Genomic DNA, 18,139 nt, shown 5'->3' on the forward strand with positions numbered 1-18,139 from the left:
CTGAAAATTTAACTCTGTTTCTGTTTCCTCAGATGCTGCCTGACCCACTGAGTGCTTCCAGCATTCTTAGCATCAGCAGAATTTAGATTTTTGATTGTCAAATAATTCCCTGTTGCCTGTTTTGCATTAGTGTCTAAGCCAGATTTCAATACGTGTAGTAAAATCATTCAACTCAGGCAAACTTTCCCATAATGTCAATTCTAATATCCTCATAGAATTCATATAAAGGACTATGCAGTTTAGCACAACAACCAATTAGTACATCAGTCATCTGCCTATTACTTGAGATTCACTGTTACAATGGGAGCTAATCTTTCTTATGCAAATTGATGATGATAAGAAAAATTAAACTGTAAACCTAATAAGATATTTATATTTAAACTTTATACAGCAAACATTTTTTAAGATTACCCTGGAACTCAACATTTTCTAACTGGCTGCAATAAAGTAATCACTATCACAATCATATACACTAATACAGAAAAAAATAATCAGAATCCTTTAACAATGTAGAGAATTAACGGATGACATTTCAAATCATCCCGAGGAACGCCGTCTCGTTCGATTGTATCCATGTATGATCGGAAAGATAATTAAACTTGATTTGATTTGAAATGAAACACTTCACAACCGCAAGGTCCTGCAAAATAGTTTATTTTCAAGTGTAAGTAAAAAGAATAATAATCATTGCCTCACAAACAATTCCTGGACTTACAATATATTGAGGTTTCACTAACACAATACACCACTCCAAACGGACAGATTTGGGGATACAAGTTCCAGAACAAAAGGACTATTACTCTGTTCTGGAAGCATAGGCTATATGAAAAATAAAACATCGTCACACCACCCAATTAATGTGGCATTGTAAAGAAAAATAAAATAAAACTTGTATAACATTTCTATATTCCAGTCACATAATGATGAAATATGCACTGATCAACGTATGATAGAACTTAACCTGGTAACCACTGGCATAAAGCTGGCTATGATGAACTGAGGCCTGAGAACCAGGGTGGCTTCATGGTTTATATTTCTGAGAACATTCAGGGACTAGTATGCTGTTCTTTGTTACACTGACAACTTGCATACTTGCAGCAAATGCAACTTACAATAAATCTACATACTGAGCAAAAAAATAGCTTTCCAAACATTGTCATGTGGTCTTATATCCTTTAAGTCAGCAATCACCACTTATACTTGAAGAAGGTCCAAAGAACAGAAAAGATAAACATGTTTTATCCAGAAGTATTCTTACTTAGAATTAGAATCAAGCTAACAATAAAGATAAAAGAATTTGGAGTCAGCAACAAAATGTTTGGACATCCAGATGAGCAGGAAAATGATTCCTCAATAAAAACTAGTTCCCATTTCCCAACATCTGCTGGTGCCCAGTGATGTCTACAAGCTGTCTCAGCAGCAAATGGCATTAAGCAATTTCACAAAGAAACCAGCAAGCACTTTTAATTATAAACATACAATTCTGCAGATGCTTGACAGTTGACATTTATTTCTCTCCATAAATGCTGCCTGACTATGCTGAGTTCCTCAGCATTCTAAGCATTTTTAGTTTGCATTTTAAACATTAAACAGACTCCTTAATGAAACCAGAGCATCTATTTCCATAAAATTATATTTTTCAGGTCAGTTTCCTAGGAAGTAGTTAAATCCTAGTATGCAATTAATGTTTTTCTTGCATCTTAAATTTGTGCAAGGGAATAAGGATGCCAAACACTGACCACTTCTAATCCAAGAACTCTTACTGGTACTTTGGACACAGATGGAGAATTCTACAGGATCCATTTAGTCCCACTTATTTAAATAGCATGAAATAAAAGTGATTACACCCTTTTTTTATTATTTTGGATAACATCTCATTTTTTTCAGGTTGTCAATTAACTGTTATCTGCTTCCAAAAATAGAAGTTTGACACTCAAGTATGTCAGGTATCAGTGCAATGACCTTTCATGTGACTTATGTTAACAACTCAATAGTGCAACATACCTCAATGGGCAAATAAAATGCACTTTTTAGAACTTAGTAATGTATTAAACAAACACAAACAATACAATGACATTAACATTTTCAACATACTTTTCATTACTTGCAAGTATTTTGGTTAATTTCTGATGAGCTATTATAGCCATTAAGTTTAGCTTATTGAAGTTTAGCTACAGTTTTATTGCTACAAAACTTATTAGAAAAAAAAATCAAGTCAATTAACTATTTAAAATTGATCCCAAACAAAAGCTTGGCTAACAAAAATTCAAACTAACTTCATTAACCAATGAAAACATAATGGAAGACAGTCAACATAGCAAAACTAGCTTCAGGAAAGTTTATAAAAGGTGCTTTAGAATGCAATTTCTGCTGTTCAAATACTCTTTGTAGACCTCAGCAAACATGCTTATTTTGCACTTTTGATGGCGTGGGATATCATTGATGCTAAATTGTACTTATCTAGGCAAGACTGTAAATTGGCAGGAGAATATCTAACGTACTTAGTTTTCAATTTGCTTAGTCTGTTTGCCACATTATCAATGAATTTAAGAGATGAATGGTTGCATCTGTAGAAGAAAATGCTGAAGTCTCTTCTGAAGTTTGGCACGTTTTTTTTCCAGACGTAGTTACTTTAAATGCTTAATGTTGCTACTATTGCAACTGGAATCAGCTCCACAGAAAGAAAGGCTGGCAGAGACATTAGGGTTCTATTCCATCGCTGGTGCAGATCTCCCTTAAAGAGCAAGAGGGTCCTTTCACGATTCTTATAATTTCAGTCTGATAATTTTTTATTTGTTGGGTAAATTAGCTAGTTCAGGAGAATCTTGATTTGACGTACTTGTTGCAGCAAAATAATTGATAAACGTAACTGCATATAGTTCAAATCATAGAACAAATTGTATTTTTTAAACACCCGGCTGCATAACATGACTGTAAAGCACTCTGTAATCAGTCTTGCAGTGAGCAATCACTCTGATGCATGTAATTTTGCTTCGAGGACTACAGTATAGTAGTTTCCAAGTAGATTTTTGTGTCTGAAATCAATATATATACGAACATTAATAAAATATACATTCAGTCATTTTTTTATGTATATTAGTCTCAGCAGGGCTTATGTAAAATAAGGTCTTTGCTTAATATCAAATTCCCATTCGCTTGTTTTCCTCTTCGAAGAAGACGTCATCATTCACGAGCAGTGGTTGGTCCGATGCATTGCTGCTGCCAGCCGAATTAAGGCGTGAGGAATGGCTGGAGAACTTAAGCCCAGTGGTGAAATTTGTCTCCAAGTTGGAATACTTCTGTAAAAATAAGGATGGAAATGTATCAATGTACAGTCGGCTCTCCTTATCCACTAGGGATTGGTTCCGGGACCCCTCGTGGATACCAAAAAACGCGGATGCTCAAGTCCCTTATTCAACCTGTCGCAATGCGGTGGACCTTAGGACCCAGCGGAACTTCAGACCTTATTTAATCTGTCTCAGTGCGGTGGACATTAGGACCCGGCGATCTAGCTCTGAATCCGCAGTGTTTCTGTTCACAAAAATAATCACGATCACGATTGAAAATAAAGTGGAAATAATAAAGCGATCGGAAAGAGGTGAAACGCCATCGGTCATTGAAAAAGGGTTAGGCTACAGTCAGTCAACGATTGGAACAATTTTACAGGATAAAGTGAGAAAGGCCCTGCCCCGATGAAAGCTACAATTATTACTAAGCAATGCAGTGGTTTATTTATTGGGTTTTGGGGTTTTGGGTTTTTGATCCTCCACATCAACCAGGCACGGAAGGAGAGCATGCTTGGAAGTGGTCTGGCACTGGATCGAACTCAGGAACTTCCCAAGCCCGGAGCTGAAACATACGTTCTTAAGTGATTTATATGCATAGAAAGGTAAAATATATACTGCATACTAAGACAAACGTTTGACTGGCTGACACTAAATAATACCAGATGTACCTGTTCCGGCTTACATAGTAAGGGAACTTATAATTTTTTTCTTTCCCAATCCACGGTAACCTACAAACATCCTCCCGTACACTTTAAATCATCTCTAGATTACTTGTAATACCTAATACAATGTAAATGCTATGTAAACTAGAAAAAAAAGTCTGTACATGCTTGAACAACAAGTGCTGGAGGAGAACTGGGTTTTCTCAATTCACGGTTGGTTGAATTCGCATGTGCGAAACTCACTGATAAGGAGGGCCAACTGTATTCATATATGGATCAATTTATTCATATAATTTCTGCATGTGAATTTTTTTAAACATTTTGAAACATCAGTAATTATGATTGTCATATTTTCTTCAAATCTTGTTGTTTTAACTGTAGGAATAATAGCAGAGATGGAAGGGACATCCACCCTTCACTTCTACATCAAAAGCATTGGAAGAGAACTACAGAGCTGATATTTTTATTGACCTGTTTTTTCCTATATCCATTACAGGTCCTGAATTTAATTCCTTAATGAATTAGTATGTACTTCTTGAACAGCATCACAAAACAATAAAATGTTATATCTCCATGAATAAAAACAGCTAAATATAATGAAAGGTTTACATATAATGCTCAGCACAGATATCTTTGGAGAATTGTTATTTTCTAGAAATTGGATTGGGGGAAAAAAAGCAAATCTACCTTTTTACGCAAAATTTTCACAGAAAAGCATTCCATCTGATTTCAAACACGTGAGACAGCTTCTGCTCAGCATGCTGTGTCACAATTCATCCTGAGGCTAGTGTTATTTCATTTTTATACTGACTGACCACTCCTCATTGTTAATGTACAATTAAACGAATTAATTTTAATAAAGCATTTGTCCCTTTTGTACAGTAGGATGGTTTTAAAAGTCACTACTAGGACATCATTTCTTTTATCTTCACTAATCCACAGTACTGATGTTAACATGAACAAGAATTGTTTCCCTCTCAATTTCCTCCTTCACCTCTTCCTCCAGTAGCATCTCCACAACAGCCTGTGATACACAGGAATGTTCTATCATCGTGCATCCTGCATGATCACAGCTCAGGGTAGAGACTGACACCACAGATTCCTGTCCTAAAGTCATTTCAGTCTTCACCCACAGGATTTTTGAACAGCAATGAACTCAGTTTAAACTATCACTCCACCTGCACTTTGACAGTGGGTGAGGAGATTGCATGCTGTGCGCTAATTGCCAAGTGAGAGTGCTTTGAATGGGGTCTCCCCTTTTCATCTCCCCTTTTACTGCTACGTTCTCCTGCACAATTGTCATTGCACTCAATTCAAACCTATGATGAATGATGCATTGACAGACTAAGTGAGATATCAGCCTTCCTACTTACAGAAGCAGAATACTCTGCAGGTTCAGTTAAGGCCACTACAGTCTTGATACCTCTTTGAAGTAGCATTTCTCTACAGTTCCCAGTGGAACCAATCCATCAGCACTTGAATTGGATTCTCTCACAGCTCTACTTCAGAGGACATTGCGTGTGGTATAACAGTTGTAGCTGTTAAGTTATCAATATCTCTCCATCAGCTTAATCTCAAAAACAGTCCCCAGTATTCATCATCTGTGGTCATTTAAACAGAGCCTAGAAATATTTGTGCACCACCCTAGACCTACTTGGCTTTCAGCTTGAACTCTCCTCTCCCAATCCTGATGTCACTACTGGCTTGGCTCACTTCTGAGATTAGAAACATCAAATTATACTTTCTTAAGTGATTATGAACCCATCAAAGTCTGGGTATTTGCCCTACTAAGCTGCAGTCTCTGAAGGGAAAAAAAACTCATAGTTCAGTCATTTGAGAAATAAGATCAGGGAATCAGTGATATAGATATTATAATATTGTCAGTAGCTTTACCTTTTTTACCTAGTGCAAAGTTCAAATGTTCAAAGTAACTGTATTATCAAAATACATATATGTCACCATGTATTACTGAGATTTGTTTTATTGTGGGCTTTCACAGTAGAACAAAGAAATACAATAGAATCAATGAAAAACTACACATAAACAAAGACTGACAAGCAACCAATGTGTAGAAGAAAAACTGTGCAAATATAAAAAATAATGATATTAATAAGTAAATAATACTGCAAACATGAGTTGTAGACAAAGTTCCCTTGAATATTTTTATAGTTGCACCAACTAACCATTGCTCTAAGCAGGAAATTTTAACCCTGCCTGAAAACTGTGACACTTTAATAGATGTATTTTGTAATATGCTGTGGATATGAATATTTAGAATGAAAAGTGAAAAAAATCACATACTTTTGATTTTATTTATTGATTGAAGGGTATAAACAAATGCAGTACAACAAAGGAAATCTTTCTTGAAGATTTTTGTAAATTTTTCTAATCTGACGGTGTCAGTGTCCGGCAGTTTACTAACAATAAGCTACCAACTTCCATCCTGTTGTTATTGTTACAGTTTGTAACAATGACAATGTAAGTACATTGAAGCTCTAAAATGTTTCAAAGTAAAGGTGGTAGTGCATTTATTATTTTTAAAAAATTATGGGTTATATTCATTAACATATAATTAATTACAGGGATTTTGCAATGAATTTAACATAGATTTCAAAATTATACCAGCATAATTTTAAAAGTATATTAACATCTTTTGAAAATTCCAGCTGCACAGCAACAAAGGCTATGTGCGTGGGAGCATTTCAATTACTGCATGTTCGTGCACTCATGCAGCTTAGAGGGAAGGGTGGTTGTGGAGTCCTTGAAACCGAGTCCATAGGTTGTCAGTGTTGAGGTCAGTGGAGTTATCCATGCTGGGTCAGGAGCCAGATGGTTGAACGGTTATAACTGTTCCTGAACCTGGTAATGTGGGACCTAAGACACAGATATGTCCTCTTTTCTCCAGAGTTTCATCCTCTGTGTCTGTTGGGTGGATTCTTGTGGTACACCAGCTCCTTGCCATCTCCCTATGCGTTCTGCTCTCTTTTCCCCCAAGAGCTGACATGAAGACTTATGATTGAGTGAAAATAGGGCCTTTGGACAGTAGAGATTGTCCATTTTACTCAAAGAGATCAGGAGGTACACTCACTACATTCCGTGAGAATAGCTATGCTTATTGAAAGTGGATACGTAAGTGAGAACGTGATGAAATGGAGTGAAGTGCTTCTGAAAGCTGAATGGGAGTGAAAAGCACTGAGAAGTGACATAAAGTCAAATGATGCCGAGGTGAAAGCTTAAATGCAAAATATACATACTCTTCCCAATTGGCCTGGTCATCGGTTTCTTCCTCTGTTGCATCCAAGACCCATAGCCAGTGCTCCTGCTGCTCCCCTCTCCTGCCCTTTTGCAAACAACTTTGGCAAGAGCCCTAGGTTTCTTCCTTTGATTGCTAAGGTAAAGCACCTCCATCGTCCTCCTGTGTATGCCTCATAGCAGTTCTAATGAAACGATGTTTCACAATCACCTATCGTTTGAAATACCTTCACTTGCCATCTTTTTTTGAAATCTAACTGGGAATGTGTTATATCAGTATGCACTATGTGCAGTGCACACTCAAAAAATAAAGTCAAACTGAACTGCTCCAATTTAGATATGATTGCTGAAGTGGACCTGGAAAATGGACATTTGAGGTCAAGGCTACACATACACGCCCTTCAGAAGCCACCTCCTGTTTCAGATTGGGCCTTGTTTCAAGTGCCACGATTTCTTACAGCATCAATATTTACATGACTGAACGCAAGATACATTTTAATACAGTGGATTCCAGCTCATTAATTAATTGGGACAATCACTTATTTGAGACAACTCTTAAAGAACAAAAACTAATTGAGCAAATAGGCAGGATTCCCTTTGTTCACTGAGGCGCAAAAAGCAAAAAGTTTTTTTTATGTGAGTTGCACAAATCTGTTCAAAAAGAGGTGATTATTAGTGTCAGAGGTTTTGAATTCACAGACCATTTTTTACAAGGTAGCAATATGGAGTTGTTTGCTGATTGTCAATGTTCACTAGTTTGTTTTTTAAATTCCCTTTTGCATTGGCACTTTTGGTTCAGTAATTTAAAATTGTAACTTTAATTTACTGCTTATGGCACATATCCACACGCAGGCTGTGAGCAGATGTAAGTATTCCAGCAGCTGCCACACTCAGGAAATAACCAACCACTCTGGGTCATATCTGCCCACACATATTGTAGCCACAACCCCCTGTGGCTACTCACTCAGCTGCTTACATGTTTAGAGGTGTCTGAGAGCTGCTCTTCAATCATCTCCACTATTTGTTCAAACGTAGGTCTTCTTAAAGCATCGGAGTCCCAACAAGATTTCATGACTTCATACCTATGAGATATTACTCAGTTAACAACATGGAAAAGAAAGCATTCATAAAAGACAGTAATTTTAACCAACACAACTGTTTGCGCAGAATAGTTTTTCACTCAAGTTTAATTCCTTGCATTCCTTAAGAGATTTTAAAACAAACTATGAAAGGATGCATTGTTCCAAGAAAATGTAAAAGCTACAGGGGTCCACATTAGTAAGAAAACGAGGGTTGGGATGGCCTTACACAATTGACCCCACCTTGCAGAGCAGGAAAGAAATTTTTTTTGACGTTATTAACATGATTTCAGCAACCAGCAACCTTAACTGAGGGTTCAATTTCATGAATAGCTCGGCTAATTTACCTGAAAGCCAGTCTGCGCCTCTTCAGGGAGAGTGGTGGTGGTGTGAGTTACACAACAATTATTTACAGTTTGTTAAAAGGCACAAAGAAACAAGGGCAGAAAGCAACTCCTTTCTTTCTGGATGCTTAGTTATGTATGCGGTGTGGTTAGGAGTGGTGAGAAAGAAAGAAGTAATCTGCCCACAGAGACTGGTAGCTCTCCAGGAACACAGCAAAGCCGCAGTAGTAGACGCTAACAGATATGAACATGAGAAGTCAATATCCTTGGTGCTGCAGTACAACTAACAATCAGTGATGACTCCTTCAAACCCCAGCCCTCACCAAATGCACATCAAATCTCATGCACTATTTAGTGTTACACATCCTCGAGGGCATGCATTTAAAGTGAGAGGAGAAAGAGATTAAAGGAGATCTGAGGGGCAAGTTTTTCACACAGAGGGTGGTGGCTGTAAGCAACGAGCTGCCAGAGGAAGTAATAGAGGTCAGAATAATTACAGCATTTAAAACATTTAAGCTTCTGGATGTCAGCCTTTCGGAGGAACACACACAAAATGCTGAAGGAACTTCAGCAGGTCCAGTAGCATCTATGGAGGGAAATAAACAGTTCACCTCCACAGATGCCGCCTGACCTGCTGAGTTCCTCCAAAACTTCACACGTGTGTGGTTTCCGGGATCTGCAGATCCTCCTGTCCATTTCAGAGGATCTGGCTTAGTCCAACACATTGATGCAATCATGAAAGAGGCACAGTAGCGGCTCTACACCTTAGGAGTTTGAGGAAACTCGGTATGTCATGAAAGAGTCTTGCAAATTTCTATAGATGTATAGTGGAGAGCATCATAGCCTGGTATGAAGGCTCCAATGCACAGGATCGCAAGAGGCTGCAAGGCCTCTAGACTTAGCCAGCACCATCAGTACAACCTCCCACCATCAGTGCCTGAAGAAAGTGGCATCCATCATTAAGGACCCACACCATTCAGGACATAGCTCTTCTTACCACTACCATCAGAGAGGAAGTTCAGAAGCCAGAAGTCCTACACTCAACATTTCAGGAAAAGCTGAATCATCAGATTTCTAAATGGTCCATGAATCCATGGACACAACCTTGTTCTTTCCCTTTTTTGCTGCACTACTTATTTATTTTTTTTAAATTTATTGCACTGTACTACTGCCAGAAACAACAAACTTCACATCATATAAGACAGTGGTAATAAATCTGATTTTGATTCTCACCTTCTGGATAGAAAACATTTAGGGGGGTAAATGCAGCCAAATGGGACTAGCTACGTGAGGAATCTTGATTGTCATGGATGAGTTGGGCAGAAGGATCTACTGCATTTCCATAATGTCTAACTCTATGGCCCTGCGATCACCCGCCTACCAACAATCTCAATCATCAGTCTCAGACATAACATTCAAATTTCCCACCAGAAGCTCAGATACATAATTAGAAAATGGAAAAAATTCTTGGTTTGTCCACCAAAAACTACCAAGACATTTTCATAAGAATGACTAGGAGTTCCAAGTACTAGTACAATATATTATAAAGAGAAGGATTTCTTAAATTGGAAGCACCAACAGAATTTAAGGGAGAAAATGAACAGACCTATAAGCATCTAAAGGCAGAAGTACAACAAATAAATTGTGACCTAAAGAATGGATGTTGCTGGAAAGTCTCCAGCAACATGTGTAGATTCTACAGCACTCTCCAGATCATCTACAACCCAAGCAGCCAAGAGTCCGTCCTATTGAGAGCCAATAAATGAGAGAGTTCATCAAGAACAGTGAAGCAGCCAGCACCTAATGGATGTTGACTGAATTGGACTTGGTCTTTGCCATGAGTAGCCCAGCTCCATCTGACAGCATGCTTTCTATTACAATCTTGGCACCACCCTAATCTGGCAAAACTTTATCCACCAACTGATAACCAGGAGAACACAAGAGAACAGCAGGAAACAGAAATAGGAATGGGCATTAGGCTCCCCAAACTTGCCCCACCATTTAATATGACATGGTTGATTTATGGTAGCCTCAGTTTCTCCTCTGTCTGATTATGCCCTTTCCCTCTATTCTTCAATCTGCCAAATATTTATCCACATCTACTTAAAATACTTCTAATAATCCATCTTCCCAATAGGCAGAGAATTCCAGAGATTCACAATTCTTTGTAAAGAGAAATTTCTATTTACCTCTGTTTAAAACGATCGATCCCTCCTTATCTTTACGTTATGTTCCTTGTTCAGGACTGTCCCACAGTGAAAACACACAAATCTCTACACTGTCAATCCCTCATTCTTCTAAATTCCAAGGAATACAGGCCCAAACTATTTAGTTTCACTTGGTTTTACAACTCCCATCCCTGAAGTCCTTTGGACTGTCTCCAGTGTTGCTGTAACTTTTTGTTTAGGTAAGTGGCCAAAACCATACAAAGTATTGAAGGTGAGACCTCAGAAACACCCTATATAATTGCATCAGAACCTCATATTTTTAAGCCATGAGCCTTTTGGAATGCTTTTAAACTGCCCTTGATGAGTTCTGTCTGTGCTTGCCTCATTACAAGGTAGGTTCCTATGTGTCTGAGTGATCCTTTTGAAGTACTAAAACATCGTGGTGAAGTCTATCTGACGTGACTTCAGGCTCTCTTCTCCCTCATCTCGGAAAAGCAGACCATGCAAAGCAGCCATTATTGTGACTATCTTCAAGGAAAGAGACTTCCAACAGCAGTAATTAGAGAAGAGTCTCTGCTGTTTGGCACAGAGAAAGTAACCACAAACATCCTCCCCACTTGTGAAAAATAATGCGTAATCCCATTACTTCCCTTTCCCCAAACAAAAGCACAAATCCTTGACAATGAATAGTTGCATATCACAGATGTACTTAATTTGGCTTTTTTACAAGAGTGGATAACAGTTACTGTTGCATGTTCACAATGTCTAAACAATTAGCTGAGTAACTCAATACACACATAAAAGAGGATATGAACAAAAACAGCCTGTTTGCATTGTAACAATTTCAGAAAAAAATCAGGAATCATACTTACAGCTCAGCAGATGCAAGTTCAGGACTTAGCATCCTGTACCCTTCCTTAATCATCTTGTAGAACTTGTTGTCCACAGGAATGCCAGGGTAAGGGCTGCTCCCTAAAATGAAATAGTATTAAATCTTGTACAGACATATATCTAATTAAGACAATCAACGTCAATTTAAGAAGGTAGAACTATTACCTAATGAAAAAATTTCCCACAACAAAATACCGTAAGACCAGACGTCACTCTCAAATGTGTAGACACAGTCAAAAATACTCTCTGGTGCCATCCATTTCACAGGAAGACGAGCCTAGGGTTAAAATGATCTGAGTATTGAATCATTGTTTTTCAAGATTATCTGTAGAATATGTAATTAAATAATGAGTTTCATATCATCCATCTTTAGTACACTGTCAAATATGTGTGTGTGTGTGTGTGTGTGTGTGTGTGTGTGTGTGTGTGTGTGTGTGTGTAATTATCCCCAGAGAACTCTGGATATGCTAATTCCATTGTAGACTATTATCTAAGTGAGGAGAAAATTCACACAACACACACAAAATGCTGGAGGAACTCAGCAGGTAGCAGGAAAATTCAAACATCAGAGGTGCAAAGGGATTTAGCAAGACTTCCAAAAGGTTAATTTACAGGTTAAGCCTGTGGTAAAGAAGGCAAATGAAATGCTGGCATTCATTTCAAGGGGAATAGAACATAAAAACAAGGAGATAATGTTGATGTTTTATAATACCCTGCTCAGGCCACAATTGGAGAATTGTCAACAGTTTTGGGCCCCATATCTCAGAAAGGATTTGTTGTCATTGGAGAGAGTCCTAAGGAGTTAAACATATGAGAAGTGTTTAGCAGTTTTGGGCCTGTACTCACTGGAATTTAGAAGAATGCGGGGGGGGGGGGGGGTAGTGTGGATCTCATTGAAACCTACCAAAAATTGAAAGGACTAGATAAGGCGGATGTGGACAGGATGTTTCCTATGGTGGTGGTTCTAGAACTAAAGGGCACAGCCTCAAATTTGATGGGAGACCCCTTAGGAAAAGTGATAAAGAGGAATTTTTATTCGGTGGAGAGAAGAAAACTTATGGAATCCTCTGCCACAGACCACTGAGGAAGCCAAAACCATGGGTATATTTAAAGTGAAAGTTGATAGCTGTCTTATTGGTTGGGGAACCAAAGATTATGGCAAGAAGGCAGGTGTATGGGGTAGAGTGGGATCCAAGATCAGCCATGATGGAATAGCAGAGCAGACTCGATGGGCTGAATGGCCTAATTCTGCTCCTTTCTCTTATCATTTTAATGTTTAAAGGAAATTGTCTCTGGAATAAGCCAGGGACCTTGGTTGTGGAAAGGATGGGAAGATAATTTGACTCTGATTATTTGCACACAGCTTCTAACATATGGTAAAAAATAAAATAACAAAGTGCAATAAAAATACTCTTTGCTTGCCTTTGTAGAAAAAAATAGTAATTTGCATCCGAGTCCTTGATGATCTAGTACACAAGTAATTCTTTACTGGTCAGGACTTGATGTGAATTTAAATCTAGGATAGTCAAATTTTGCTTTGCATTTGCAACTCTGGTGATTCAGTACTGATTTGTGACATTGCTTGGCATCCCTAACTCCTCTACTTCAGGGATCATATATCTGTTTGTCAGTAATTGTTGGCTGTGCATTTACTGTAATTTTAATACCTAGCTGTTGACTTGCATAGCTCACAATATATACCCAGCAACTGCTAATTAACGTTTGATGCAAAAACATACAAAATATTGTCTTTAGTAGATCATTGTTATGTTCACACTTTCCCATTGCAGATGAATTCCATTCCACTGTCCTGATTTAAACAACATTTCCTCAATTTTGGGAACTAGTACTGGAAGCAGACCCATGGAAGTGGATGGACAACAAGAGCAAATGGTCCTGCATCACTTACATTGCCTTTCACCACATAGTTGGAATCATTCCTAATGTCTCTAGCCAGCCCAAAATCACATATTTTTGCAATCCGTCCATTTGTTAGGAGAATGTTTCTTGCTGCCAGATCTCTGTGAATGCACTGCAATAAGTGAGATACACATTGTAAACGATATATAATAAACACAATCTAGTTTATAATTGAGTTACAATATTATCAGCAATAATGTCTGAAATGGTGATTTGCAAGCAAGTTTATGCTTACATTCTTAGATGAGAGAAAGCTCATTCCTTTTGCCACCTGATAGGAAAAGATGAGAAGATCTTCAAATTCCAGAGCCAGGCTATAGTCTTCGGTGTCCTCACTGTTGTTTTCCTTATCACCATAGGATTCTAAACAACAAAGTATCTGATGTTTAAACAGGCACTATCTAGTATTTTCTCCCGTTTATAATGTTATCTGCGGCACAGATTTGGATCATAGAGCAAGATAATAGGAAACACTTGCAGAATGCAAAGTCTGTTCATCTTTAACAAAGGTTGTCTTGACTGAACCAGTTTTTCAGATAAACTGAGAACAATGCGATAGAGACGGCATTGCCTACAAATCCATGATTTTTAAACAAGCTATGGAACTTACATACTAAAGAGGCAAACAACACATGTAAACTATTGACTGACCTGCTGAATTCCTCCAGCACTTTCTATGCAATGCTCTCAAAATTTCCAGTATTTGCAGAAACGCTTGTACTAATGACATGTAAAATATTTTATTCCTTGAACTGTGATTACTTCACAGAATTCATGTCATAAGACAATTTTGTACAATGCTGTCATTTACTTTCCAGAAGCATCTCTCCCCTAACTCTTCCCCTCTTGCCTCTCCTAATTCCTCTATACCCTCCTCCTGCTTAAACACACCAAATACACTAGCACATAGTGCTGATATATACAGTCTAATCCCACTGTAATTAACTTTATCCTCCTCACATCCCTGTCAACTCCCCCACATCCCCCTCCCCAGATTCTATCACTACACTCTAAGGGCAATTTACAGAAGCACACACAAAATGCTGGAGGCCAGGCAGCATCTATGGAAAAGAGTAAACAGCTGATGTTTCAGGCCGAGACCCACCATTAGGATTCTTTTCCACGGATACTGCCTGACCTGGTGAGTTCCTCCGGGACTTAGTGTGCATTGCTTTGATTTCCAGCATCTGCAGACTTTCTCTTGTTTGGGAGAAGCAATTTACAGTTTCTTAATTAATCTACAGATTAGCATGTTTTAGGAGATGTGAGAAGAAATCAAAGCACTTGGAGAAACCCCACATGGTCAGAGGAAGAACGTGCAAATTCCATACGAATAGCACCAAAAGTCGGAATCAAACCCCTGTCACTGCAGTTGTGAAGCAGATGCTCCACTAGCTACACCACTGTGTTCTTCCTTTACGTTTGGCATGGCTGTATGACATACACCTCCCACCCCACCTCCCCACCATTCAGATAAGTAAATTGCAAACATTTGCCATTCATTTCAACAAAACCGTGATCACAGTGCTACCTGATCACCATCTTACCCTTGCTTGGCAATCTGATTTTGTCCTGGGTGGTATGAGGAGATGTTGGTCTACTTGGCTTCATTTCCATATATGATCCAGAATTATTGCTGCAATATGTAAAAGATACATTAAATCAATATTGTATTAGGATTTAAAATAAAATAACAGTACACCTTCACATAAATGGAATCTTTAATCTTCTGGCACCTTTTCCAAACAATTTGTCTTAGATCAAAATGTGAGCACAAGCCAGACTGCGAAGTCTGTAAGCAGCATCGTGAATTGTGAATAGTAATTCTAGGACTTTAGGATGCATAATTTGATAAAGTAAAGAATTAGTTCAAAATGCTTATTAGTGTCGAATTGTATTTTTTACAGCTGTCAGTATAACATGGTTTTGAGTTAAAATATTTGGGAAGTGCACATGATTAAAACTTTGCAAGATGCTCCCATGGCCAAGAAACAGTTTTGGGAGGTGGAGGAGGGTAGGAAACGGAGTGCAAGGAAGACAGCTCCTGATTCTGAGGCACCTTCTACTGACACAATCAGGTACTATTCATGTTTACCATTCAGCATTCCCATGGCTGGAAATCTCCATTCCTTGGAATAACCGTAGGATAGGCACGCTCCATGTAGCATGGGAATTTACTTGGTGTGCTTTCCTTGCCATATGCATTTCCATGCATTAGGAATTTTCTGTGATGCATTGGCATGACATGCAACAAAAAATTCAACAATGGTAAAGAATAAAGAATTATACACAAATAAAGTACAGACATGGAATAAAATGTGCATAAATGCCAGCATGTATTTACAATGCAAACAGCATTATAAAAAGTGGTTTAAAGTGTTCACTCTGCAGTCCAGAGACTGAGCTATTATGGAGGAGGAGGGCTAACTAGAAAGGTTGACCAACTGCCTGGGGAGGGGAGGAATTTTAAGATGGTGTAAAGGTTTTGTTTTCATTAACCACTATGCTGCACCTTTGCTGCAGATTGATCTACAATCACTTATATCTAAATCTGCAAATTCAATATGCATCAGAATCAGGTTTGGTATCACTGGCATATGTCATGAAATGTGTTGTCTTTGCAGCAGCAGTATAGTGCAATACATAATAGAAAAAATTGTGAATTACAGTAAGTATATATATCTAAAATAGGTAACTTAAATAAGTAATGCAAAATAGAAATAAAACAAGTAGTGAGTTAGTGTTCATGGGTTCAATGTCCATTCAGAATAGTGTAGCTGAAAGTGCATAATGTTGTATATTGTACCCAGCCTCTGAAATTCAGTCCATTTAAAACATCAGAATGAATCTGAAGCGCAGAGTACAAAATGTTGAGACTAAAGCATGTGAAAAGGGACAGGCTTTATTTTATATTTTGATACCAGAACTGTAGAAAACCTTGGAAAAACATCTTATGATGAACACACTTGATTATAGGATGATTTTTAACCTCAGTTGCTACAATCAATATTTAATTTGCTAAGAAGAAAACATTCCATTGTTTTTCTTACTTGTCTAGATGCCTCAGATTCATGATGTTCTTATATTCTGTTTTCTGCAGATCCTGTTCTTTAGTTTCTGGCCAAATGAATGAGTCTCGTTTCCTTCTCAGAAAGTTTAGAAGGTCACCAAAGCAACAGTATTCAGTGATTACCAGAACTGGACCTGGAACATAACAGTCAATTCATTAAAATTCACAGGCAACTTTCAGGAACTGCTGACGTTCCTGGAATTTGTGTAACATTATTTTTTTCAAAATCAGGGTTTAAAGTAATGGTTCATCAGTTCTGAAAATAAGTCATGGAGTTTCAGCACAGAAACAAGTCCTTTGGTCTACCCAATCCAGGATCATCAAACATCCATTAACAGTGTTCAGTGATGACCACAAATAGACTGAAAACAACAGCCAATTCATTAAAGTTCACAGACAGTGAAAGAAAATCTATATACTGCATTACCAATCAGGATGGTACATGGCTGGAAGCCACATTCCAGGCCATGGTGCTTTTACTGCCCTCGTCCTTCTAGAAGGTAGAGGTCATGGGTTTGGTAGTTGCTGAGTGCACTCTATAGATGGTACACATTTGAAACATCAGATAACCCAGACTATTGAACACCAAAATATGTCCAGCTCAGTTTGATCATTAATGCTACAAATAATACCAGCAATAACTGATTGTTCACATTGTTATTGTTAGGAACAGTGGATGACCACTTCCAGTGACTGATTCGGGCAGGGGAGGCCAGGTCTTAGACTCTGCTGTCACCGCTGTAAGTCTCCATCTAGGGCCTTGGACCTTGGGAAATAAGGCAGTCCATATCAGCACTGCACTCTTCCACAAAGATGAGCTTTCTAGACAGACTTTTCTTATTATTGAGATAAATATTGATCAGGACAACAGGGAAATCTTCTTGAATAATACCATGGAATCATTTCTTTCCAAATAAATGGACAAACAAGGCCTCAGTTTAAGGCCTCATGTGAAAGGCAACACTTCATAAGGTGCAGCATTTCCTCGGCGCAGCACTGCAATATCACTTACGATTTATGAATGCAAATCTTGGAGTCAAACTTGAATCTGCAGACTCCTAATTCAGTGTCAGCGAGGCCATCACTGACTGTTTCTCCACATTAAGGTTAACTGTGCTCAGTTAAAATGTGCAAAATAAGGGTTAGTGTGTTGCCTTTATGGCATTTGTTTAGTTTATAATATTTTTGCTTTAGTAATTCGTTTGTTAGCATTTTTTAGTTAAAGTTAGGATTGTTTAAAGTAAATTCGTTGTCTGTGATATATCGCGGCATGCGATGACGTCACATCCGGTTTCGCCGCGTCTTGTGGGAAAATACCGGTTTGGAGAAACGGGAAGGAGGGGGCTCACATGTGCAAGATCAGCGCAAGAAAAGTTGTCTTTCTACGCATTAGAAACATAGTGAAGCAACGCCGTAAGTTCATGAGATAATCGATGTGTTGAATTAAAATGTTAACGCTGATTCTG

General features: G+C 38.2%; 1 protein-coding gene across 1 annotated transcript in view; it reads right to left on the reverse strand.

Annotated features, from left to right (window-relative positions):
* Positions 1–638: 638 nt before the first annotated feature.
* The window catches only part of kita (KIT proto-oncogene, receptor tyrosine kinase a), a 72,894-nt gene continuing 55,393 nt past the window's right edge, over positions 639–18,139 (reverse strand). The window contains exons 14-21 of the mRNA XM_073064646.1: positions 16,654–16,807; positions 15,151–15,239; positions 13,839–13,966; positions 13,593–13,715; positions 11,849–11,960; positions 11,665–11,764; positions 8,178–8,283; positions 639–3,299 (exon numbers count right to left, since the gene is read on the reverse strand). Of these exons, the coding sequence (XP_072920747.1) occupies positions 3,141–3,299; positions 8,178–8,283; positions 11,665–11,764; positions 11,849–11,960; positions 13,593–13,715; positions 13,839–13,966; positions 15,151–15,239; positions 16,654–16,807 (971 nt within the window). The 3' untranslated portion in view covers positions 639–3,140. The remainder of the gene's footprint in view (positions 3,300–8,177; positions 8,284–11,664; positions 11,765–11,848; positions 11,961–13,592; positions 13,716–13,838; positions 13,967–15,150; positions 15,240–16,653; positions 16,808–18,139) is intronic.

The sequence above is a fragment of the Hemitrygon akajei genome, chromosome 13, assembly GCF_048418815.1.
Source record: "Hemitrygon akajei chromosome 13, sHemAka1.3, whole genome shotgun sequence".
Classification (NCBI taxonomy): domain Eukaryota; kingdom Metazoa; phylum Chordata; class Chondrichthyes; order Myliobatiformes; family Dasyatidae; genus Hemitrygon; species Hemitrygon akajei.